This window comes from Rutilus rutilus (genome assembly GCF_951802725.1).
Source record: "Rutilus rutilus genome assembly, chromosome: 23".
Lineage (NCBI taxonomy): Eukaryota > Metazoa > Chordata > Actinopteri > Cypriniformes > Leuciscidae > Rutilus > Rutilus rutilus.
In genome coordinates, this window is record NC_140233.1 from 9,844,073 (window position 1) to 9,869,738 (window position 25,666).

At 36.2% G+C, this 25,666-nt stretch overlaps 3 protein-coding genes across 3 annotated transcripts; 2 read left to right on the plus strand and 1 right to left on the minus strand.

Annotated features, from left to right (window-relative positions):
• Positions 1-1,825: 1,825 nt before the first annotated feature.
• On the minus strand, positions 1,826-8,594 carry cUnh11orf24 (chromosome Un C11orf24 homolog). Its single transcript, XM_084397207.1, has 5 exons — positions 8,317-8,594; positions 7,776-7,816; positions 7,038-7,214; positions 3,944-4,075; positions 1,826-3,391 (listed from the first exon to the last, which is right to left on the minus strand). The coding sequence occupies exons 3-5, from the start codon at positions 7,183-7,185 to the stop codon at positions 2,520-2,522; spliced, it is 1,152 nt and encodes a 383-aa protein (XP_084253333.1). The 5' UTR covers positions 7,186-7,214; positions 7,776-7,816; positions 8,317-8,594; the 3' UTR covers positions 1,826-2,519.
• A 357-nt stretch (positions 8,595-8,951) lies between these two features.
• Positions 8,952-14,845, plus strand: ap3s2 (adaptor related protein complex 3 subunit sigma 2). Its single transcript, XM_084397250.1, has 6 exons — positions 8,952-9,117; positions 9,537-9,628; positions 9,771-9,882; positions 10,257-10,328; positions 11,112-11,219; positions 14,340-14,845. Exons 1-6 carry the CDS (start codon positions 9,049-9,051, stop codon positions 14,463-14,465), a joined length of 579 nt encoding a protein of 192 aa, XP_084253376.1. The 5' UTR covers positions 8,952-9,048; the 3' UTR covers positions 14,466-14,845.
• Positions 14,846-16,744: 1,899 nt separating this feature from the next.
• Positions 16,745-23,558, plus strand: anpepb.1 (alanyl (membrane) aminopeptidase b, tandem duplicate 1). Its single transcript, XM_084396322.1, has 20 exons — positions 16,745-17,350; positions 17,432-17,574; positions 18,392-18,528; positions 18,631-18,757; positions 18,951-19,105; positions 19,223-19,336; positions 19,428-19,571; positions 19,672-19,737; positions 19,830-19,895; positions 19,985-20,157; positions 20,318-20,394; positions 20,924-21,057; positions 21,184-21,239; positions 21,324-21,471; positions 21,562-21,650; positions 21,756-21,866; positions 22,537-22,704; positions 22,788-22,928; positions 23,026-23,107; positions 23,199-23,558. The coding sequence occupies exons 1-20, from the start codon at positions 16,767-16,769 to the stop codon at positions 23,346-23,348; spliced, it is 2,865 nt and encodes a 954-aa protein (XP_084252448.1). The 5' UTR covers positions 16,745-16,766; the 3' UTR covers positions 23,349-23,558.
• Positions 23,559-25,666: the final 2,108 nt, after the last annotated feature.

The window sequence follows — 25,666 nt, forward strand, 5'->3', positions numbered from 1 at the left end:
CAAATAAACGGCTAATAGCGGAGTATCAATACCAAACCATCAAAACAAATGAGAGGCCCGCTGTTTTGTTTGGAGAGCGAGGTTAACATTTTTATTGGACATTCATCAGTATTGTTTCTCTTTTGGCGTGAAGTAAAAATTTCGGATTTATAAATGCCAAAAGAAAGCGAGAGATTGGGAAATTTTGAGGCCTGAGACGATTCCTTTGAGAATTACGAAAATGCAGCGCTCTACAAGAAATGTGGTAATCATAGGTTGTGAAAAGATGTTTTTTAAGGCCAGATCAGGTCAGCAACTAGTCACACAACCGCTTGGAGAAGATAACAACGGACTCCATGCTCTATCCCGTGCTTCTCTAATAAAATCCACATTTCAAGGATCTGTTGATGTGCTTCCCCCCCCAAAACAAAACCGTCCCCTGGTGAGCTTGTTGTAAAGGTGTCAGCCCACCTTCCTTTCAACTTGTTATTTTCTTCCTTGCCAATTAAACTTCCAGACCTTTAAAATTAAACAATGTGCATTGCACATATCCAAGGTGCAATTATTGGCTGACAGATGTGGCTTGTTTATGTGTGGCATCCTGTTTACTCCAAAGGCTGATTGATATAAGTAGTCTTCTACTCATAAAACACTTTGAAACCATGGGAAACTTGGGGCACACTGGCTCCAAAAGCAAAGGAGACCCCTTGAACTTATGCATCCTATTCTGCTTGGTCATGAACCAGAATGAAGACAGAATCATTATGAAAACATGAAAACATGCTAAAATGTGTTAAAAGGATAGTCATCATTTACTCACCCTCAAGTTGTTCCAAACCTGAATGAATTTCTTTCTTCTGCTGAACCCAAAAGAAGATATTTTGAAGAATGTCAGAAACCAAACAGTTGATGGGGCCCCATTGACTTGAACTTCCATAGTATTTTTTCCCCTTTTCCATACAGTGGAAGTAAATGGGGCCCATCAACTGTCTGGTTTCTGACATTCTTCAAAATATCTTCTTTTGGGTTCAGCAGAAGAGAGAAATTCATTCAGGTTTGAGGGTGAGTAAATTATGACAGAATTTTGGATTAACTATGCCTTTAAGCAGTGCTTTAGAGGATTGTTTTTATTGGCAGCAATGAGTTAACCAAAAATAGTTCAATAGCAAATAACAATTCAACTTTGTGTGCGCCATTTGCGATTTCGTAAGATACCGTGACAACAAATAACCACATGTGAGCTGTGATGTCTGATTCAAGACCAAATGACTCTTATGAACTATAATTCTTTTTAATGAGTAAAGTTAAAAAATAAAATAAATGATTTATAAAACAGCCCCGAAATCAGCTTGAATCAGATGCACTAAGTATGTGAATCATTTTAAAGTTGTTATTGAGTTCATATCTGATTCTTCACTGAACCGAGTCATTTGTCGGTTGTGTCCGATTCAAAATGAGCCGGGAATCGTTAGATACTGTATACGTTGTTCATGACAACGTGTAACTAAAGAGACATATTACCAACATGCAATCTATCAATAATAGTATTCTAAAATACATTTAATTTTTACCTTTTTTTTTTTTTTTTGCATACAAGGCTGTAGTAGCCTACAGTTAATTAGTCGTTTCATTTTAGTGTGCTTTTTTATTAAGAGCCCTGTCATGTGTTAATGTGCTACTCAAATGGTGACCATTTAAATTTTGGGGGTGAACCATCTCTTTAATATATTAAGTGCAGGGAAATACATAGAAGCTCCATGATGAAAGTTCTTTTTTTGTGGAAACTGGTGCACAGATTTCAGCTATACATGGATCACATATTTCACACAATAAAAAAAACACAGAGTGCAAAGTAAGTTTTCTTTATTATACATCTTTTTTAACAGTGCAGCTATTAAGACTTACAAAATCAATTTGGCACATATCAAACTATCATACTTCATACCATCCTCTGATCCCCAACTAACGCGATCATCATCTGTTCTTTGTTCCAGACACTAAATAAACAATGGCTGAGTTATTCCCTTGGCTTTACAATAATGTGCTTCTGTGCCACAATTCCTGGTTTGGCATTTATTCCTTACGCTCACATACAAAAAAAAAGAAAAGAAAAAAAAAAGAGCCATTAATTCATAACTCTTTAAATGTTCCTGAACCGTTCCGACAAACATAAAAAGGCAATTATTGCAGCCAACTCATCAGCTGCAGATGAAACACTGAACATGACAGATTAGACAAAACATATCCAAATATTGCACTATGAATCCCTTATAATGACATTCGTTGAACGAAGGTTGAGGGCTAAGTTAATACTAAGGCTTCAGCCCCGTGTGCCAAGAATTATGTGGAAGCTAAATCTGCATAGAAACAAAAGATATGTCATACCAACTCACTCGAGCACCAGCTAGATTCCCATAGCTAGAAGTCGTACAGGGCTTTCGAGCGTTTGAAATGCGAGCGAGTGCTACCAAGGGGCCTCAAACCAAAGTCAATCTGCTACCAAACGGAAATACACTGAAATGTAAACCACAAAATCCCGGTCAGACCCCCGAATCGGAGTACATTCCATTGATGAGATAGTCGACCTGAGTGTAGTCCTTTCGCTTGTAGCTCTCGTACGCTTGTTTGAGAAACAGCGCCACCGTGACCACGAAAAAGAGGAGGCCAAACAGAAGAACGGCCAGCAGAGAGCTTGTGTTCAACAGGTGGCTGGTCAAAGAGTCTCCGGCCACCTCAACAATGGCTTGGTCCCTTTTGGGAATGCCCTTAGGCAGTTTGGATGTCACTACTGAGGGGCTCATTGAGGTTTTTGGCATGGTTGGCATTGGCTTCTTATCTGAGGATGTTGGAATGGGAGAAGTTTGTACTGGTTTAGAGGAAGAATTGGATGAAGTTGTTGTAGGCACTAATTGTGAGATGTTGACAGATGGTTTGGTCCCTGATGGTGAAGGTGAAGAAGGGTGTTTTGGAATTATGGTTTGTGCAACTGTTGTGGTGGTTGTGGTGCTGGTAGTTGCTGAAGAGGGTTTAGGGCTGGTCGTGGTTGGTTTGGGAGTAGTTGTAGTGGTAGATGTCATGGCTGGTGTTGTTGGAATGGTTGATGTCATGGCTGGTGTTGTTGGAATGGTGACTGTCATGGCTGGTGTTGTTGGAATGGTTGCTGTGATCTCTGATTTTGGCACTGCATCAGCTGTGGTGGATTTCTCTGTTGAATTTGTCAGCATGTTGGTAGTCGCTTTAGTTGTCAAGTTGTTTTGTAAAGTGGTCGGTTTTGTAATAGTGGAAGTCGTGGAGATGGAGACGTTAGCTTCAGAGGCCGATAGTAGCGTGGTATTAGATGAAGAAACGTCTGGAGAAGATTGGGAAGAGTTGGTGCCAGAAGACTGTGGATTATTGTCCACATCGTCAGACTCTGCAAAAACAAAGATTGAGTTGGTAAACGGTTGACATGGCTGATTTTCTGGAAAAGATGAGATGAGATGAAATGTGATGAGGAAATCGTAAGAAAACATATAATTCTGTTGAGTTGGAGCAGTGTAGTCTGACTCACAAACAAATTACTCTTGCCATTCTTTTTAAATACAAAATATATATATATAGTGCAACCAGTGTAGTCTGATTCATAAAACAAAATACTCTAAGAGTCATTTGTTTGTGAATTGGACAACATTGGTTGTGGTGTTTTAGATTCTTTAAAAAGAAGCCGCACATAAATGATAAAAAAAAACAATGAATAAAAAAAATAAAAAAAATGACTGAGTCAATTCTGTTAATGAATCAATTAAAAAGACTCACAATTTACTGTTTTGAAACAGTGTAACGAATCATTCCAAAATAAGAGGTAAAGTTACTGAAGAAAAATCTAATACTTACAAAAGATGAAAGCACAAATATATAAAGCACAAATATATAAAACACAAATGCAGAAAAAACAAAGTAAAGGTATTAGCATTTGTGGTCACACCTGTATCCGCTAACAGCTCGCTGATATTTGTGACATTTCCACAAGAAGAGTTCTGGGTATTATTTGGGCAGCGGATCAGAAAACATTGTTCTTCATTAAAAATAGCCTTCGAACAAGATTCATCTTTAGGACCTGAAAAATGAAGAACAAACAAATCAACAAGACTTCCTCTTCAAAGAAGCTGTTGCTTAGAATAAAGCTTGTTTGCAGTCAATTTCGATTGACTTCAAAACCATGTGAGATTGCTGAATTGTTACTGCTGAGTAAATGAATCAGTGCCACAGCCACAAAAAAAAAAAAAAAAAAACACACCAGGGCAGTCAAATTCACAATTGACGTAACAAAATCTGAACAAATTATCCCAAAAGACTAATGAGTTACCAGTTTGAATATCAGTCTGAATCCTTCCAAAATAGGAGGTAAAGTTACTGAATGAAATGTATCATATGCAAATATATGCACAAGAGATGAAAAACTGAAACATACACATTACACCAATATGGACGTTCCCAGAATAGCATCATCAACATTTCCAATATGATCAAATACACTTTGTGCTACCAATAATCCAAATTTAAGAGGACAAATAACCTAAACAAAGTTTCTAAAGGCTGTTTTTAGAGTGTCAAGGCCAAATATATTTTACAGCCTGCTCTAAAATGACCAGTGCAATCTGTGACTCATTAACCTCAGTTGTTTTCATTGGGACAGAGACATTCCCTGAATGCTCATTACTGGATGTCAAACTGCATATCCTGAGCTCTGCAGTCTTCGGGAACGAGCAATGTCTGGGAAGAAAAACAGGCCTTGCCGCACCTCTCTTTGATCCCCTCCCAGCAGCCATGTGTGTGTTAGGTACTGCACACCTCAACCTCCACATCCGTCTCCACTCTTTCCCTTATTCCCACTTCCCCTGATTACTTAACCAGGTGGCTGCAGCACGGCAGGACCAACGGGGCTGGAAAGAATTTGCTTGCACTGGCACTGCAGAATGCTCCAAAATGCCCCCGTTTCCCTTTTCAGACACTCATCCAGCATTTAAAGCTCCAGGTGAATCAATAGTCAACCTCGGTGAGGTGAAAAATGCCAGTTGAATCATCTCTTGGTCAGCGTTGACGCACTAAATTGATAGGCCAGCTGCATCGTGTGCATTTTTTCCCCCTTTTAAACACTTCTCCAGCTGTTTGAAGCAGAAAACGCACGAAAGCAAAGGCGAATGGAGTCCGGTGTGAAATCGTAGAGGACCCGTCAAGACTTCAGCAGTCGCCACCGGTCGCTACATAGTACGTTTGGTCTTTTGACGTGTCGAAAAAACACACCGTTCCCTGAGCTGGAATGTGGAATGCTTATGTATTTATAGCTCCCCATCATTCCAAACATTTCAGACTTCCAGATGGCGGTGGTGATTCTGACCTTGCTTTCGATCTCCATACGGCTAACGTGACGGAAACTCAATACCGACTGTGTACGTGCGTGGTGTCGGGCGGGGCAGGGCCAGCCGCTCTACCCACAAACACAAAGCCAGCGTACCCCGGGGTCATTTTGGCTGTCTGCGTGTTTACAGAGGTGGCGGTATAGTCAAGTTCAACGTGTGTGGCCAAAGCAAGAGAGGAAAAGTGATAAAAAAAACAAAAAAACACACACATGTAGAAGGGTACGGCCCGCTGAAGCAGCGCCTGGCGCATAAGCAGAACAGCCAGCCCAGGCCTCTCTTTCATCTTAAATGCGAAACATATGGCCCTCTTTGAAAGTGCACGTTCTTCAAGGGAAAGACGTGATGTATAAAAAGACAAAACAAACCATATGGCTTTACTTTGAGAAAAATATGATATTCTGCAGGTACCCTGTTTTATCTCTGAAGGTAGCACAGAGACTGCATTTTATTCTCAAGCCCTTAAAGAAACAAAGAAAAAGAAAACCGGCTGATTTAACTCTTGGAAAGAGTGGAAAGGAATCGAACAAATCTGTCATTTACATTTTCCGCCTCTCTTATATATTTGCAGGGGTCAACAATAAGGATGGCCACAGGAATGTCACTTGCCTTATCAAGACAGAACTTAGCTGATCATGCACACGCGTCATGTTGCAAACATGACATTTTAAAAATGTAAATTCTGTCGTCGCTTACCCACTCACATGTTGTTCCAAAACATGCATGACTGACTGACTTCTGCAGAACACAAAAGAAGATATTTTAAAAGTGATCCATACAATGAAAGTCAATGAGGTCCAATGTTGTTTGGTCTCCCAGGGTTCTTTAAAATATTTTCTTTTGCGTTCCACAGAAGAAAGCCATACAGGTTTGGTGACTGAATGTTTATTTTTGGGTGAAAAATGTTTTCTCTGACATTGAAATTCTAGCTGACACTGGTCTAGCAGAATCTGCTGATGTAGATATGACACCATGGTCAAGTTCTCAAAATGGCTTGCATCATTGAGGTTTTGTGTGAAAAACTGTATCCATGTAATATTATATATGTATTTTAGGTTATATAAATGGGTCATTGACATTAAAAAAAATAATATATATATATATATTTTTTTTTACTGTTTCTATGTCAGACAGTAAAACCAAATAATTATGTGTATATATATATATATATATAAATAATTTAAATGTACTAAATTTATTCAAACTAAATAGGTTTTATAGAATAAAGTGAAATATGTCAAGAATTTATTTAATATATTTAAATATTTAAAAAAGAATTTAAATTATTATTTTAAAAGGAAATAATGCACTTGGACACAAAAATATGCACATCATGCCATTGACCCAAATATATGTTTTTAAATGGTTTCTTTTTGTTAATAAAGCTTGACAATACAATTAAATATATCAGTATAAATGATTAATATAATAATAAAATATAAATAGTAAAAAAACCTGATGTGTCTCATGTATTTCTGGCAAATGCTACCTTAAATAAATGAAAAAAAACGTAATAATAATGGTGGTTTCTAAAGTTGTAATTATTGTTATCCCAACATACTATCAGTTAATACTTAAATGAAAACAGAAGAATATCTATTCAGAAATAATTAATGTATAAAAATCAAAAGGATATCTCAGATGCCCTAGAAATAGACTTACAAAGTTTCACGGTACACTCCTCTTCTCTGTCCAGAGTCTTATTAAACACTATCTTGAAGCCGTTCTTCAAATGCATGGGCGCACATGGAAGCACAAAGAGCCCAAGGATGGGCAGCAGGACCAGGACGGGGTGGACAGTCATGATCATAATGAGAGGGAAGGTCACATCCCCAACATCTGTGGGATACACAAAAACAAGGATTTATAAAACTGTACCTCAACCCTAATAGATATATAGATAGACAGATAATCAATTTTATCAGAGAAGTGAGTGAGAATAAACATAAATGTGATCCAATTGCGCCATCTAGTACACATTCCAAAACACTGCTAGAACAAATTTTGCAATTTCTTCAGGTCTCTGCAAAACGGCTGTTTCACAATCCTATTCAACTAAGTCTAGACCATAAGTACAATGAAAACACATAAGCATAATATGCTATTTTTTATTAAATTTTATTTATTTTTTCAGATTATAAAATCCAATTTTAAAGTAGCGTAAGGTCTAATCTCTTGTCTGTGCTAGAAAATGTGATTTGCTGCACTGTTTTGGGTACAAGGAAGTTTCAGAAGTGAATAAATAGGTCTCGGGCGCAGCACATAAATCTCTGCCACACCCCTCAGAACGCCTGGTTACTGCCACCACTGCAAACAGCACTGAAGGGCTCACTAAACCCGTTCCAGGATGTGCAGATCATATGACTTCCATCCAGGCTTGAACAAAGGAATGAAACTCACTCAGAGATGAAGTAGATTATTCACGGATGGTCCGTCCTGAACTGGAATAAAACACAGAAAAGAAATAAAGCAGTCTGCGGCTATTGAAAAAGAGAAGGGTTAAATCACTCCCAAAGAACTATCAGCAAAGAATCCTCAAACTTTATTGCATCCATTTTTCTTCAACTATATAAAAATACACCATAACGGAGGTTAACACACAACTGCATGCTGGTACAAATCACAAATTCTTATCTGTGTGTGTATTATTATGGTTACTAACACCTTAAGAGTCAGTACTAGAGCAATGTAGGTCAGCTAAGAAGAGAGACCATTGTTTGTTGTTTACAATGGAACATGTGTTTTCTAACTCTTTACATCTAGATATATTTTTCTTAAAGACACACCCACCTTATTACAATAAATATTAATTACACCAATGACAAAATGGCTTAATTACACATGCACTTGAATGACCACAAGCAAATTAGAATACAAAATCGGTGTTAGCTATTAAAGCAATCTTGACAAATATAAAGAAAGCTCACGAGGATGCACTTACCAAACAAATACAAAGCTTCTTTTCACAAAAAAAAAAATATCAGTTTGTATAGATGTAAACAGCAGCGTTACCAAAACACTCCTTTTACCGTAGTAAGCAAGCAAATGAATACCGTCTCATTCCACATGCAGAGTGTTTAATGTCACTCTCCAGTCAAATGCTTCATATTTTAATTCGGGATGTTTATGTAAGTAGCAGATAGCTGACAGACACGACACACGGCTGATGCGACAAGAGGAAATGCAGGACTTCCGGGTCACGTTGCGGTCCGTGAGCGTGTCAAAATAAAGGTACTCAGCTCATAATTAAATGTGAGTTTATTGTACGTAGGTGGACATTGATTAACGGAAGATTAAATTACATAAAAATATTACCATGATAGTCATAGTTTTTAAAGTATAATGGGAGCATATGTACGATTGGTTTTGATATGAATATTAGCAAATAACGCTTACTAAATTTAAGTATTATAATATCCAATTAACAAAGTAAAGATGAAAGAAAGCCACGTAGCTCATCTACCAATGTATCATATAATAATATTGGTATTGGTAGATAAGCTAAGCGGTAAAGTGAAGAAACAAGCTGATTTTCCAGTCTAGAGTTTTACAAGACTTTTATAATGTAAAAACGTAAGTCACGTGACACGGAAGTGCTCAAGAGTCATTTTATTGACAAGCAGAAGCTTCGCTTAAAAACTAGTAACCACTTAAAAATAAACAAAAAACAAGGATGATCAAGGCTATTCTTATTTTTAACAACCATGGGAAACCCAGGCTCATCAGATTCTACCAATATTTTGTAAGATAAGCGCATAAAGACACTGAAACTGCATTTGCCAACTAATGCCATTCGTTACCATTGAGACACTATCAGCAGATTAATTGAATTAATTGATATTTATTAAATGTTTCGTAGTTAACCATTCAGTATTAGCTTCAGATAAATTATATGTGTCAAATGTGTTTCGTGGTAAGGAATATTTATTTTCGTATCTGATTGGAAAGTCAGTTCCTCATTTGTAATGTTTAGTACGTTAGCCTAGACAATCTCCACTCTATGAACGTAATAATCTATAACTATGTAATATGTGCTATATAATATTAAACCATTTTTTTTTTTGCTTTTCTCCTCTGTATATTGTTTACATATGTAATGAGTTTATGTGAAAATCCAGGATAAAACGAATTTTAAATCAGTTTATCATGTTTCTTTCACAGGCAGAAGACATGCAGCAACAGATCATTAGGGAGACCTTTCATCTGGTGTCCAAAAGAGACGATAATGTCTGCAATTTTCTGGAGGGCGGAAGGTGACAGAAGGGTTTTTGCATAATAGCTTGTACATAAGGGCTTGCTGATATGATTTTCATCTATATTTCATTATCCATGACTGTATAAAGATGGATGCTGTCAAAGGTAATTTACTGTAGTTTTGCTCTTCCTTTTGCCTAGTTTGATTGGCGGCTCCGACTACAAGCTGATCTACAGACACTATGCCACTCTGTACTTTGTGTTTTGTGTGGACTCATCAGAGAGTGAGCTGGGGATCCTAGATCTCATACAGGTGAACATACTGCTATTCTCTTGTTGTAGTAATGGCTTACAGCCACAAGGGGGATTATGTTTTTCATATTGCCTACATATATTTTTTGAAGACATACATAAAGACAAGGCAAAGTTTACAACCCTTGTTTTAATACAATTGTTCATTAAAATATCAGGTTGCATTCATGCTCACTGAACAATACTAATATTACCTTTAAGTACTATTTAAATACCAGTCATTCAGTATATAATACTGCCATCTGATACCATGGTACTGCCACAGTGGTTGTGTGGTTGATTCGCTCCTTTTGTTTTGTGCAACACAAACTCTTTTAGAAATCTCTTTGAAAGAACATGTTGTTATTCACTATTGTACATTATTTTATCACGCAGGTCTTTGTGGAAACCCTGGACAAGTGCTTTGAGAATGTGTGTGAACTGGACTTAATCTTTCACATGGATAAGGTCAGTTTTCAGGTGTATGATGTTCACTTCATAATGACTCGTGCAAATTGTTACCTCCTTGGTTACCTAAAAAGTGTTCTTTGGTGCTGTTAAATGTTCATTAGGGCATGAATAAATGGCGGTGATCATAATTCGATCCATCATGTAAGGGTAAGGTTATATGTCAGAATATACTTTCTGATAATGGCCTGTTGGATTATGGCACCATTGTAAAAGATGTTCACGATAGAAGTGTGCACTACGCTGGCTTCGTTAGTTATCTAATCAATAATATTGTTTTATGAGTGGGAAATGATAATGTATGGCTTTACAGTAACTTGATGGATTTGTTTCTGAATTCGCCATTTAGGGTTATGGTTCAATCCCGTTTCATGCTCCGGTTCAGTCAGTTGAGCGGTTTATGGCGCTGTGTGAAAGTATTGATTTTAAATAAGTCAAGTTTACAGTCCAAATTGAATGTGAGTAGATTAAAAAAGCCATACTACACAATAATAGGTGTTTTCATCTTGAAGCAGAGCCATGTGCTCTCTAATCGCTCTCATGGTACTGTATTTCGATTCCCCAACAAGTGACTCTTTTTAATTATCAAAAACATAAGCTGTGTGTCCCAATTCATAGGCTGCATCCTTCGAAGGCTGCGAAGGTTGGACTGAGCGTTGTTAAATAGGATGGTCTAGCCTAGCTGTTTATTCATTCGTCATTATTGTATTAACTAATGAAAAACAAAGGCACAACCGGATTCTCATAGTCTTGTAGGTTTAAGTTTTTGTTGTTTTTTCCCAGGTCCATTACATTCTCCAGGAAGTTGTCATGGGCGGGATGGTTCTGGAAACTAACATGAATGAAATAGTCGGCCAAGTGGAGCTGCAGAATAGAATGGAGAAATCGGAGGTGAGTTCACATTTACATAACCTGAAGTCACTCCAGTTCATAAGTTGACATAAGTTCATGCAAACATCTTTGCCTCAATTGAAACAGCAAGGAGAATTTCTAAATAGTTTAATGTGACGCATACTATATGCACATTTTTATATTTGCGTATATGTTAAAATAGTATCCACGTCAAGTCACCTTTATTTATATAGCGCTTTATACAGATTGTTTCAAAGCAGCTTTACAGTGATATCAGACAAATGATGTTGTTCAACTGAAGTCTGTTCAGTGTCGATTCAGTTCCGTTGTAAAGATCATCAATTATTAATCTACTAATTCATTTAATCTATAAAGAAGTTCTGCAAAAAAATGATGTCATCGTCCAGCTCAGTTCAGCTCTAATACAACAGGGTTAGTACAGTCAGATGAATAGTATTGTTGAATATTATGTGTTGTACACATTAATTTTGTTTTTTACTGCATGTTTTACACAGAGCCATTGGAATGTTTGTGAAACGCTAGAAATATGAACGATATCTCAAAATATAAAGACATTTCATCTTGTTTAGTATCACTTTGTTTTTCCTGAAACGGTACATCATGTGAATGAACTAAAATGATATCATGTAATAGTGAAGGGTGTCTGGGCAGATATCAGGGATTCATGGTCACCTGATATCCTATCTGGGGTCGAGGCGATCAATAATGTTTGACAACAGTTGACGCACTCTTGTGTATACGTAGAAGAGGTTAAAATGAGGAAATGTTACACAAGACAATAAAGCGCACATGGCTGAGAACAAAGGAACATCCATACATGATGTTTAGATAAAGACACTAGAAACGTGATGGTTGCACTTCATGACTTCCACTATGTACTTTGACCTGAAAATGGTCTGTCAACCTGGTTCAGGTTTTCTTGTATAACTTCTGGTTAGTGTTTGAAATTTTTGAAAAAGAAGAAAATTACTATTTCTAAATACAATGTTATATATTATAATAACAATATTATTTGTATTATATCTTGTATTGTGCTGGGTTTTGCCCTATAGGGTTAGTTCACCCAAAAATGAAAACTTTGTCATTAATTGCTCACCCTCATGTCTTTCCAAACCCGTAAGACTTTCGTTCATCTTCGGAAAACACAAATGAAGATACTTTGAATGAATCGGAGAGATTTCTGTCCCTCCATTGACAGCTACGCAACTGACACTGATGCTTCAAAAAGCTCATACAGAGATTGTGAAACTAATTCATATAAATTGAGTGGTTACGCTAAAATTATATTTGAATGCTTTTATTCACGTTTAAATATTGATCAGCGAACATAAACAGAAGCTCAGCCGAACCTGAACAAACCTCTTGCTGAAGCTCAAACGTGCTGCGTAACACAAGAATGAACCTCATTGGTTCTCGCACGACAAGCAAACATGCTTGGGCTTGAGCCACAACTGATATATATGTGAACAAAAGCCTACGCTAAATCTGTTCATCATATAAAGCGATCGGGTCTCTTCAGAAAATTTGGACTTAGCTGCTCAATTCATATGGATTAGTTTTACAATCTCTTTATGAACTTTCTGAAGCGTAAAAGTGGTAGTTGCGTAGCTGTCAATGGAGGGACAGAAAACTCTCAGATTTCATCAAAAAGGTCTTCATCTGTGTTCTGAAGATGAACGAAAGTCTAATGGATTTTGGCACGACATGAGGGTGAGTAATTGATAACAGAATTTTCCGTTTTGGGTGAACAATTTTAAAATTTCCACTGGACTGATTGTATTGGATCACAGGATTTTGTTTATGGGCCGAGTTTTTTTGAGGTTATAAATACATGTTTAGATTATTAGTTAAAAACATTAAGAATCTGACAAAAGATTGATAATAAATGTACTTTATTTATAAACTAAAGAGTAAAAATAAAAGTATAAATATTATAGACTAGGGGTGTAACAATATATCGTGTCACAATATAGAGCTGGTAAGTCCCGCCCCTTCCGCTAACCCCACTGGACCTCTAGGTTGAAAAATCGTCAATGCAAGTGAATGTGAGAAAATAATTATTTTCTGGTTCCGTTTGAATTGTGCCATGAATGTGAACATATGTTGCCTGTGGATTTTTTATATAATTTTTCATGTTACGAGTTTGACAGTATATTGTATGATTCTTTGGCTAGCAGTTGTTGAAAAGACATAACGAGAAAGACTACATGTCGCCTATGTGACGTCACCCCATAACACATTTTCCCTCCACTTGTCAAATCACGGTGCTAATGCTGCGATAATCTATGGAGACAGATCGAGATGCCTGTGTGTTTTGTACCCAAATGTCACCATTCAAACAAAATGGGCTGTTCTTTCTTCAGATTCCCGTGTCGAAAGCAGCGAAGAGTTGTAGTCCACAAAGTGCTCTCACACAAAGTCTAACCGTATCAAACTTCTACCCGCTAAATTGTAGCATTCTTCACACGAAAAGTTATATAAAAAATTCACAGACAACATATGTTCACATTCATGGCAAAATTCAAACGGGACCAGAAAATAATTATTTTCTCACATTCACTTGCATTGACGATTTTTCAACCTAGAGGTCCAGTGGGGTTAGCGGAAGGGGGCGGGACTTACCAGCTCTATATCGCAATATAAAAATGCAACAATATGTATCGTGAAGTTTTCAGAGTCAGTACTACATTAAACTACAATATATTATGTTGAATATAATGTATAATAATGGGGGAATATTAGTGGGTCCTAATAATGCTTATGTTACCAGTAAAAAGTGGCCTACATTATTTGAAATATATCTAGCCAGTGACAGAGTTCAAGCATATTTGTGTAAAATAATTCTGTATTTTCAGGTTCAGAATCATGAATATATTTATTCTGGTGTCACCACTGTCCAAGCCTATTCATTTACACCCACAATGTTATATCAAATTTAGCATTTAATCAACAGTACATTTTTTCTTAACCTTTTATTATATGTCTTGGAGTATCGCAATAATATCGTATCGTGAGTTCAGTATCGTGATATGTATCGAATCGTGAAATTAGGGTATCGTTACACCCCTATTATAGACAGATCTGTTAATCTGCACAAAATAAAAGTGATAAAGTAATGTTTTTTTGTGTTTTTGGCAGGGTGGTCTGTCTGCAGCACCAGCACGAGCTGTTTCTGCTGTGAAAAATATGAACCTTCCTGAAATACCCCGTAACATCAATATCGGGGACATCAATATAAAAGTGCCCAGTCTCTCCCCGTTTTGAGTTTGCATGTCTGATATTTGTGTTTTTTCGTTGTCATTGTGTGTTGACATTCATTGCCATAGATGCTGTCTCCCTAATGCCATTTATGGACTCATGACTGACCGTCACATGAGGACTCTTACAAGTCCAAAGCACACCGCAGGGTCCAATAATTTACAACGTACCTTTCATTTCAGACTTTGGTTTGTAGACAGACCGGTGTTCGAATTTTGATTATAGTGTTGTTTTGTATTTTGTCTGTAATTTAGCAACATTCCACAATACTAACGTGTGATTTTTTGCCACCAGACTAACTACTAAAAACTCTAAATGTTGCACATGAATAATTTATATTGAATGTTATACTGTACTATATCATTAAAATTATGTTTTTGTCCAGATTCAGGGCTCGAGAGGTTCTTTTTGATTTACAGAATGTACATTACAGAATGCATCAGCAGTGTCACCAATTCTAAACTTAGAATAAAATGTGGTCATTTATTGTCTCCAAAAATATGACAATCATGGGACAAGGTCTGTTTCATGTATGACAGAATGTCAGCATATTTTTGATGGTTTCACCATGAGTTTGCAGTGTTATAAAATCAACTTTATTGCATTGGAAACTGAGGTCCTTAAAGGTGTGGTCAACAAAATGAGTTCAAAGATACCATTTGCATCATGCAGCCAAAAAAGCAAATGATAGCATATCTAGAAATCTCTGATGTCATGTACAGTTATCTTTAAAGGCTGTGGCCTATCAAAGGTCAAGAGCCATCAGATGATATCTGAAGTCATCAACTCAGTCTTATCTGACTTATGCACGAGTTTTCTTTGGAAATGCAGAATGTTTAAAAACAAGTCTAGATTTCATGTTTATCAATAAAAAAAAAAAAGATTTTCAAAGAACGGGGAATTCATCGATGAGGTACTGCGAGCCTTTTGATTTAATGATACAAATATTTCACACAATAAATGAAATATTTATTGCATTTAGGAAATTACAAAATGAAGACTTAGACCTATAACATAAAACAATTACAATTTAAAAAACTTTTTTTGGGGCATGTTATATGTAATTTATGACATGGAAAATAAAATAAGATAACGAAGCTTTGAGATTGATAAGGTGAGTTTTATGGAGTCTGCTGACTTTGTTAAATACCTCATTTATAGCTGATAGGTTAATATGATGGGGACATATCATAAAGACTGATAATCATTCCACCCGTGCATTTACAAATGAAAAGTCCAACTAGTGTTATTGGCTATTTTTCTGAGATACTAATCTTAATAATAAACACCATCCCTGGAACAATGTTCCACCATAAAAATAAAGTTAAAAAAAAACATGTATTCCAAAGGCCAAATTCATATTTTATTTTACAGTTTTGGGAAAGTGCAGTTTAAAGTCCAGGCTGACGACCACTGAGGGATGTATTTTTATAAGTTCATTTGTTACTAATCCCGTCCTTTGTTCCTGTAAACATAAGGTAATTTAACTAAACTAAAGTTAAACTGTATGTTTTCCACTTAAACAGTATAGCTGTATTGCAGTTATCCTTTAACAGTTACACCAGCAATTGTCTACCAGCAGTTACACAAGCCTGTGTACAGATGCTTCTGAGGACATTGTCTTTTTTGTAAAGTGCAGGTTTATGTCAGCAAATTAAATTCAGATTTAATGGATTTACAACACTGCACTTAGACGCTTGGTTCACTATGACCTGCCATAACAGTATAATGTGTGATTCTGTGTGTGGGATCTGATTTAAAATCAAAAGAAACAACAGATTTCAAGAGCGGTCTGCACTTATATTTTGTTTAAATCTAGAATATATGTTTAATATGTTTATTTATGTTTTTTATGTTTTTATATCAAGAAAATATATTTATATTAATGTATTTTGAATGTATTTTAGTGATTTGTGTTTCCATATTTTTTCTACCAATTTTTCCATATTATTAAAACAAGAAATATGGTTCCACTGTATATATATATATATAAATAGTTTATTCCTTTATTCCAGTGTTTTGCTTGTCTCTTTTGTAATATATGTGGGGTAATTTTTGAACGGTTTGGTAATTTGCTAAATATATTTACAATATACAAGTATTTTTAACCATTAGAATGTTATCACATCACTGAAAAAGTGTAGAACAGTGAGTAACAGCAACCCCTCTGATATTTCAAACGCCCTCTCGTACACTGTGTTAATGGATGACCCATTAATTCATGTGGGAGGAGAGACTTCCCATTCTTTAAATAAAAAAGTTGTGCAGATGTCAGTTTCACTCCTCTCATCCTGTCATTCCTCAAGCATGGGAAAGGGTTTCTTCCTAAGTAAAACTGTCGGGATAGTACTGATTGTGGTAGGTGCTGCAGCAGTAGCCACAATCATCGCCCTCTCTGTGGTCTACTCCCAAGAGAAGTCCAAGAACAATGAAGTTAAACCCACAGCTGAGGTAACCACATCAGTTCCACCAACAACAGCACCATCCAATGAACCATGGGACCAGTGGCGCCTTCCTCAAACTCTAAGTCCAGAAACCTACAATGTGACTCTGTGGCCACGGCTCACGCCGGATCAAACCGGACTCTACATCTTCACAGGGATGTCCAGCGTGATCTTCAGATGTGTGGAAAAGACAGACCTCATCATCATTCACTCCAACAAGCTGAACATGACAAAGCCAGTCACCTTGACAGCACGTGGAAGCAAGCCAGCTCCTTCCATTGACTCAACAGTGATGTACCCAAAAACACAGTATATGGTGATTAAACTGAAAGAAAGTTTAACTGCTGGGGAAAGCTATGAGCTCTACACAGAATTTGTGGGTGAGCTTGCGGATGACTTGGGCGGCTTCTACCGAAGTGAATACGATGACGAGAATGGAGTGAAGAAGTAAGAAGTTGATCTGTCCTTATGTTCCTTCTGTTCAGAAAGACATTTCGTATATAGTTAAATCTCTTTGTTCTTCTTCAGAGTGGTCGCAACAACCCAGATGCAGGCAACGGATGCCAGGAAAGCGTTCCCTTGCTTTGATGAACCCGCAATGAAAGCTGTATTCCACATCACTATTCTCCATGATCCAGCAACCGTAGCCCTCTCCAATGGCATTGTGATAGGTAAATTAACACTTTATTCTGTGTAGGAACAGTGTTAGGGAGGCTGCTTTAAAAATACAGCTTGCCAAGCTACAAGTTATTTAAAATTTGAAAAAGTTGAACTACAGTGAAGTCACTGCTTTAAAAAAGATTCAATAAAATTAATCAGACGTTCCTATGATATGTATGGGAGAGGTCTGTTCAGGACAATCCGGTTCACTAGAATGAATTAGACTTTCTTTTGTAACACTATATAAGAAGACCGTGAGAGTTAACATGTTTGATTATTCCTATAGCTTAAAAACAGAGATGTAGTGTTTGATCGCACCACACAGATACTCGTTTGATAAGGTAGTTACTGGAAAAAAACTATGGACTCTTTTCACAGAGTGTGATGACGCCTTTCCAATTATCAACATCGCAAATCTAGCAAAGTTTTTAATATTTTCATTTTAAAAAACATTAGAGCAAGTGGTCTTTCTCTCTTCTGACCAATGTAATATATCTCTTGATATTTTTTCCCCTCTGGAAAGGCGTGGAAATGCTATCTTGGATTTTTTTTCTTTTGATATGGAGCAAAGGGGAATACAAAACGTTATATTTGCTGTCATCTCCAATTCACCCCTTTATATGTTTACCCAACTATGACGACTTGCGCTTCTGAGAACCCCAGAAATGTGAAAAGGGTTCATACTGTTGTAACTATAAAAACTATTAACTATACTATAGAGAAGTGTGATTATAGGTTTCCTTTATTCATTCAAACTGATTTCAAGAAATTGTTATGAAAATCCATCTGATTGAGTTTTATTAGTCAGTATCTCTTTTTGACTTTCAGCTGAGGGTCAGATGACAGTGGATGGCACTCTTGTAACCAAAACAGTATTTGCAGCCACAGAAGTAATGTCAACATATTTGTTGGCATTTATTGTCAGCGAATTCATCTCCATTGACCAAACAGATGATGATCTACAGGTAATTATCTTTTCACAAGGTCTACAGAGAAAACTAAGTTATCTTGCCCACCAGCATGTGTTTATTTACTAAAAAATTCCATACTGTCGTTTATACAAACAGATTCGAATTTTTGCCCGCCGAGAAGCCATAAATGCAGGACAAGGACAGTATGCACTCAGTAAGACAGGACCGATTCTCAGATTCTTTGAGGAGTATTACAATGTCCCCTATCCGCTGCCTAAATCAGGTAAGAAGAGCCTATGAGCAAGAAATTATTTAAAAAAGGGTTATTTAGTTTGTTTATTGTGTTATGACCTATATTTTATGAGGCAATGAAATAGTTTTATTATTGAAATGACAGTTTAAGTAAGTTTATGTTACTACTTAAACTTTTTAGACGGTTTTTAGAAGTTTAACTCATTCCTCAAAATGTTGCACAGATCAAATCGCCCTGCCGGACTTCAATGCCGGTGCAATGGAAAACTGGGGCTTAATCACATACAGAGAGACGGCCCTGCTGTACGATGAAAAAATATCCTCAAATGGAAACAAAGAGACGATTGCTACTATTATTGCCCACGAACTTGCCCATCAGGTGTGATCAGGAGTCCTTTTTTCCAATTTGAATCTCTAAATGGATACGTTTTTTTTTAAATCAACTTTACAACTGTAAAGTTCACATTTCAGCATCTTCCTGTTTCGTTTTTTTTAGTGGTTTGGAAACCTCGTGACTATCAGGTGGTGGAATGACCTGTGGCTCAATGAAGGTTTCGCATCTTACGTAGAATATCTTGGGGCGGATGAAGCTGAGCCGGATTGGAACATTGTGAGTGTTTGAAGCTAATAATGCTAGATGCTAAAAGCTATCACTAAGAGCAGATGAAATCATAACTGACTCCTCTATTTCTATCCCACAGAAAGATCTGATCGTTCTTAATGATGTGCACCGAGTTTTCGCCATAGATGCCCTGGCCTCGTCTCACCCTTTGTCATCTAAAGAAGAGGAGATCCAAAGACCGGAGCAAATTAGTGAAGTGTTCGATACCATCTCCTACAGTAAGGTAGCGTGGGAACTGTTTGCTAAGTTGACTAATATTTCATAAATCAAGAACATGCTGATTACATGTGGTTGGTCTGATAACATGCAGTCTCTTCCTCTAGGGGGCATCAGTACTTAGGATGCTATCTGATTTTCTGACTGAGACATTGTTTACTCAAGGCCTCCAAGTAAGCTCCCTTTCAACGCTTTTCCTTAGTGTGCCGTACAATAAAAATGTAATATGTTTTTGTACATTTACAACAAATTTGTTTTTTAACAGACCTATCTGGATCATTTCAAATTCAACAACACGGTGTACACAGACCTTTGGGACCATCTTCAAATGGTATGTTGTAATTCAACAAGAATGATCAGCAGTATAATTATCGGATTTGTTGGCGCAAAACACAAGCGCTCATATTTGAAATGTTGTAGGCTGTGGACAAGACTGGCTACCAACTGCCCAAAACTGTGCAAGAAATTATGGACCGCTGGGTTCTTCAAATGGGCTTCCCTGTGGTCACTTTTGACACAACAACTGGCCTTATCACACAGGAGCATTTCCTCCTAGACCCTAACAGTAAACCAGACAGGCCATCAGAGTTTAAGTATGTAAAAAATATTTTTTTTCTAAAAGCACCTATTACTGATTTTAATTATGGCACCATTTACTAGATACTTTAAGAATTAGATACACTATACCTAAAAATTCACCACCAGGTTTTGTTGAAATTACTATATCAGAATATTCTTTATTTTATTTTTTAGCTATGAGTGGATTGTACCATTTACATGGACAAAGACAGGAACAGCACAACCCATGGGATGGCTGCTAGAGAAATCTGGTGAGTTTAAAGATGACACTCACATTCACAATTATATTTGTTGTGATAGTGATAGTTCACACAAAAATGAAAATTCTGTCATTATTTATTTACCTTCATGTTGTTCTAAACCTGTATGACTTTATGTGGGACTCCAAAAGAGAAGTTTAGCAGAATGCCACAACTGCTCTGTTTCATACAGCGACAGTGGATGAAGACCTAGGGCTTTCAAAGCTGAAAAAACAAACAAAAAAGTATTACATACCATTTGTATTCTATATTCCAAATCTTCTGAAGGCATATGATAACTTTGGCAGCTGTGGTCAACATCCACTTTCATTAAATGCTTTTCATTAAACAGCTTGGACATTCTGCTAAATATCCTTCTCCTTTTTCCCACTAAGAAAAGAAAGCCATGATAACGATGACAGATTTTTCAAGTTTGTGTGAACTTTGCACTCAATTATATTTGCAAATTATCATTGGATGTTAATAAAGGACAATATTGTATGCTTTAACATAAATCTATGTATTTCCTTTTCTAAATTAGCTCAAGTAGATGAACTGAAAACACTTGAAAACGACTGGGTTCTGGCCAACATCAACGTGACAGGATACTACAGGGTTAACTATGATCAAGCAAACTGGGAACGCCTACTTCATGTTCTCCAGACATCCAGACAGGTAAGAATAAATAAATGTATTAAAAACAAAGGAATATTGTTAAAGATACTTTAATTTGAACTTACTTTAAAATTTTGATTGTTTATTATTCAGCATAATAATTGACAGCAATCTTTTTCCATTTAGAACATTCCAGTTATTAACCGGGCACAGTTAATTGATGATGCTTTTAACCTGGCCAAGTAAGATCCAAACTTCATTCTTCAAATTTAGGAGTGTAATTTCCAGTCAGTCCTAAAGCTAAAACGTCTCTCCGGCCTTTACAGAGCAGGAATTATACCAACAACATTGGCTCTAAGAACCACCCTGTTCCTCTCCGATGAAACTGAGTACATGCCTTGGGAGTCTGCTCTCGACAACCTGGACTACTTTTACCTCATGTTTGATCGCACAGAGCTGTACGGCCCTATGCAGGTATAAGCTTCGTCTCTGGATATTTCAGAACATCAACTGAACTAAGCTTCTAACATCTAATTCTAACATCACATTATTACAAACCTGCAGGCGTATGTTGGACAAAAGGTGGAACCTTTGTTTAAACACTTTACAGATCTTACAGATTGGAAGGATGTGCCAAAAGGGCATACTGACCAGTAAGTCCTGCACATATAGAGACAAATGCTTGATTTATACTGAGATAAATGCTTACATTTGCTCTCAAGCCTTTATTCACGGTATTCATGCCTTTGTATCTGCAGATATAATCAAATAAATGCACTCAGAGTTGCCTGCAGTACTGGGTTGGAAAACTGTACGACTCTAGTAAAAGATTGGTTCCAACAGTGGATGGAAAATCGAGATGACAACCCGTGAGTTTCAATCAGGAGTAAATAGAAATCTTAGAGAGTGTCTGATTATCTTTCCTGAGTGCATGTATACTGATGCAGATATACTTCTTAGTTTCAAAATATTATTATCATTATAAATGTTTCTAATGTTTATAATAAACACTGATATTATATTTTATACATGTATCCTTATGCATTTAAAGTTGCCCCAAAAAGTATTTGGATATTTTAGTTGCACTACAAAATGTTTTAATGTCATTGCATTAGAAAAGAAAATATATAATTTCACAAAACGAAAGTATAAAGCAATAAATATGTTTTAAATGATTAAAAAAAAACATTTTCTTTGTCAAACATTTTTAGAACATGTCTGTAAATGTAATAAATTATGCATAAAAAATTAATGACTTAGAAAATTTGGATTTAGAATCAAGGTTTAGAATCATTAGAATCAAAGAAAGGTTTAGAATCATTTGATACCTGGTATGAATTATTTTTATTTTATACTTACCCAAATACTCAAAATATATATGTTTTTTGGGGGGCACTGTATTTTGTTTCATGGGTCTTTGCAGTGTGTCAGTACATTTATAGATTGTAAAAATATCAGCTGATTAGCTTGAATTAATAGATTGCCATTTAAACTGTCATTTTTAATAATCTGTCACTATAATTTTTTTCTCTGCATCAGTATTCACGCCAACTTGAGGACGACAGTGTACTGCAGTGCCATTGCTGCAGGTGGTGAAAAGGAGTGGGACTTTGCTTGGGAAATGTTTGCAAAAACCAATGTTGCTTCAGAGAAAGATAAACTGAGAGCTGCAATGGCATGTGCCACCAAGCCCTGGTTACTGAACAGGTGAGCTCACAGGTTAATGCTGACAATTACAAGCATCTCTCACTGTATTTAGCTAAATACATGTGCTTTGATTGATGTTGTAGGTATCTCAGTTACACTTTGAATGCAACGAAAATTCGGAAGCAAGATGCCACCTCTACCATCATCAGCATTGCAAGCAATGTGGTCGGCCAATCGTTGGCTTGGGATTTTGTTAGGGCCAACTGGGAGTACATTTTCAATCAGTAAGAAAAAAATACTGGGGGACTATGCTATTACTTGCTTAAAAATACAGATAGCAGTTTTTTATAGCTACAATATCCACTGTTCATTCTTCATTAGGTATGGAGGTGGATCTTTCTCTTTCTCCAATCTGATCAATGGTGTCACAAAGAGATTCTCAACTCAGTTTGAACTGCAACAGGTATGTGATCTTCCCCTTTATTTATTGTCATCTTGTACAACAGATACTTATATCTGAATGTTTCTGAATCTGTTTTGTTTTAAAAACACAGCTGATACAGTTCAGGGATGACAACGCCAACATAGGTTTCGGTTCAGGAACCCTTGCCATTCAGCAATCCATCGAGAGGACTAACGCCAACATCAAATGGGTCGAGCAGAACAAAGATGCAGTCTCACAATGGTTCAACAATCCATCGTAACCCTGAAAGATGAACATACTGTAGTTTGCTTGCTCTGAGGATGACAGTAACACTGGGACATTGTTTTGCCTGGCCTAGAGGGTTTTAGCATGAAAGAAAATGATTATTTATTACTCAGGATGTTCTAAATTGCAATATTTTCCAGAGCTACTTTCTTCCTATGATGATGTACAGTATATACATTTTTCTTTAAAGTGTGCCTCATGTTCTAATTGTTATTTCCTTCGATAATTTTTTTGTAAAAAACATAATTTTTTATAAATATAAAGTACACTGTTAGACTTTTCAAGGGTTTTTTACAGTAACTTACTGGCAACACTGTTGCCAGTAAGTTACTGTAATTAAGAGTTACAGTACCAAACCATATTTCAGTTTTGTGTAATACAGTGCATTACTGTAAAAACGAAGCTAATCAGTACAGTGCATTACTGTAAAAACGAAGCTAATCAGTACACTACTGTAATTATTTTTATTTGTACTAAATATAAATTAGATTTGATAATTTTGATATATGATTAATTTTATTTTTATCCTACATAAGTACTACTTTCATACAAACCAATTAGACAAAGTTATCACAAAATACCATTTTTTTATTTAAAACATTTCATATATATCACAAAATAAACATGCCAATGCTGGAAATGATGTGTGAAATTTTTACACATTAATGGGTGAGTTTAGAGACAACATTTTTTGTGTTAATTTTAACTCATTCATTGTGTTAATGATTTTGACAACGTAAATATGTCAGAGAGGTTAACACAAAGATGTGTAAACGTGTTAAATTAACACATTATGTGCTGTCCTTCACTGCAAACATTTTTGAAAACATACATAAAACCATAAACAAAACATTAGCATTTGACTAAATCAGGGTTCACCAATCTCGGTCCTGGAGGGCCGCTGTCCTGCAGAGTTTAGCTCCAACCAGCTCCAACACACCTGTTTGAAAGTTTCTAGTATGCCTAATGAGACCTTGATTAGCTGGTTCAGGTGTGTTTAATTGGAGTTGGAGCTAAACTCTGCTCCTGGTTTTTCAAAAGTAATCCACTAGGATTTTGGATAACGGATTGGATCAAATCTTAAAAATGGGTTTTTCAAAAGAAAAAACGGATTACATAATCGGATTAGATCACGTAATCCAATCTTGGTTTTGATCCGGATCAAACCTTTAGTTTGGGTTTTTCAGAACTTTTTTGTAGGATTTGGATCACTTTGATCCAAAAAATCTGGATTAAACTGATCCCATCAGAAGGGTGGATTCAGCGTGGATTTCATGCCCAAAATGTAATGAAAACTTTAAAAATGTATCAAATAATACTATATTTGGATCATGCAGTATCTTACAAGATATCCTATTTATTCATAAGGTTTTAATTTTATTTGTTCATCCGTCAGGCTACAGTGATTAGGTAGGCTTTAACGTATTCAGCCTTTCAGTATAGGCCTACAGCAAAGTAGAAAGAGTTTGGCCTCATAAAATAATCCCCCAAACAGCTGTCAAAATTGACCAAAAACAATAAATTTTATTCTGTCACTAATTGATATATATATATATATTCATCACAATCGAAAATATTTTAGTTTTTAGAAAATGTATTAGTGATGCATGCAATGATTACAATGATTATTAAGGACTTTGGTGTAGTGCATAGACTGTAAAAAATAGGTGTAGTGATGCGCCGCGGACGTTATATTTCTGACGTAGTCCGATACGAGTCCAAGCGCTCGCGCTATTTCTGACAAGGGATAAACAGGTATGCATTTAAAGGTCCGGTCGCTTCAATGTGTCCAATATAGACAGCCTCTGGCTATTATAGGGTTGTAGACACGCGGTGTAAGGCAAAAATTAAGAAATAAAAAGCACGATGGAATGGTGCCAGCCAGAGAGGCAGTTACGTCAAATACAGTAGTATACAGCAAATTTAAAAAATACAGTAAGTCTCTGTATGTGGTGTTAGACGTCACAGAAAATTCCCATGATGCAATGGGAATCACAGTTATTTACTGTAAAGAGAAATAGCAGTATAATACTGGGGGATTTAAAGTAAATAACTGTAGAAATTACAGAAAAGTCTAACAGTGTAACTTTGTAGAATGAATTAAAATGAACTGAATATGCAAATAGTAGAAATCTTTGGTATTTATCATTTTCATATTTTGTCTCATGAAAATAAACACTTAAATCCATGAACTATCTTGTACTTTTCTAGCCAATTTTCTAACTTTTGTATTGTAGTACTTTATATGTTACTGTGTCCTTCAGATGGTAAACAATAATCATAATTTTTGTAGGATATTAACTTATTTTTTAT

Excerpts from the sequence above, each read along its gene's own strand:
- cUnh11orf24 (XM_084397207.1), bottom strand. The coding sequence starts at position 7,185 with ATGATCATGACTGTCCACCCCGTCCTGGTCCTGCTGCCCATCCTTGGG. Across the intron at positions 4,076-7,037 it reads GGAGTGTACCGTGAAACTTT|GTCCTAAAGATGAATCTTGT; the intron begins GTAAGTCTATTT and ends TTCATTTTTCAG. Across the intron at positions 3,392-3,943 it reads CGAGCTGTTAGCGGATACAG|AGTCTGACGATGTGGACAAT; the intron begins GTGTGACCACAA and ends TTGTTTTTGCAG.
- ap3s2 (XM_084397250.1), top strand. The coding sequence starts at position 9,049 with ATGATCAAGGCTATTCTTATTTTTAACAACCATGGGAAACCCAGGCTC. Across the intron at positions 9,629-9,770 it reads AATTTTCTGGAGGGCGGAAG|TTTGATTGGCGGCTCCGACT; the intron begins GTGACAGAAGGG and ends CCTTTTGCCTAG. Across the intron at positions 9,883-10,256 it reads GGATCCTAGATCTCATACAG|GTCTTTGTGGAAACCCTGGA; the intron begins GTGAACATACTG and ends TTTATCACGCAG.
- anpepb.1 (XM_084396322.1), top strand. The coding sequence starts at position 16,767 with ATGGGAAAGGGTTTCTTCCTAAGTAAAACTGTCGGGATAGTACTGATT. Across the intron at positions 17,575-18,391 it reads CTCCAATGGCATTGTGATAG|CTGAGGGTCAGATGACAGTG; the intron begins GTAAATTAACAC and ends TTTGACTTTCAG. Across the intron at positions 20,395-20,923 it reads ATGGCTGCTAGAGAAATCTG|CTCAAGTAGATGAACTGAAA; the intron begins GTGAGTTTAAAG and ends TTTCTAAATTAG.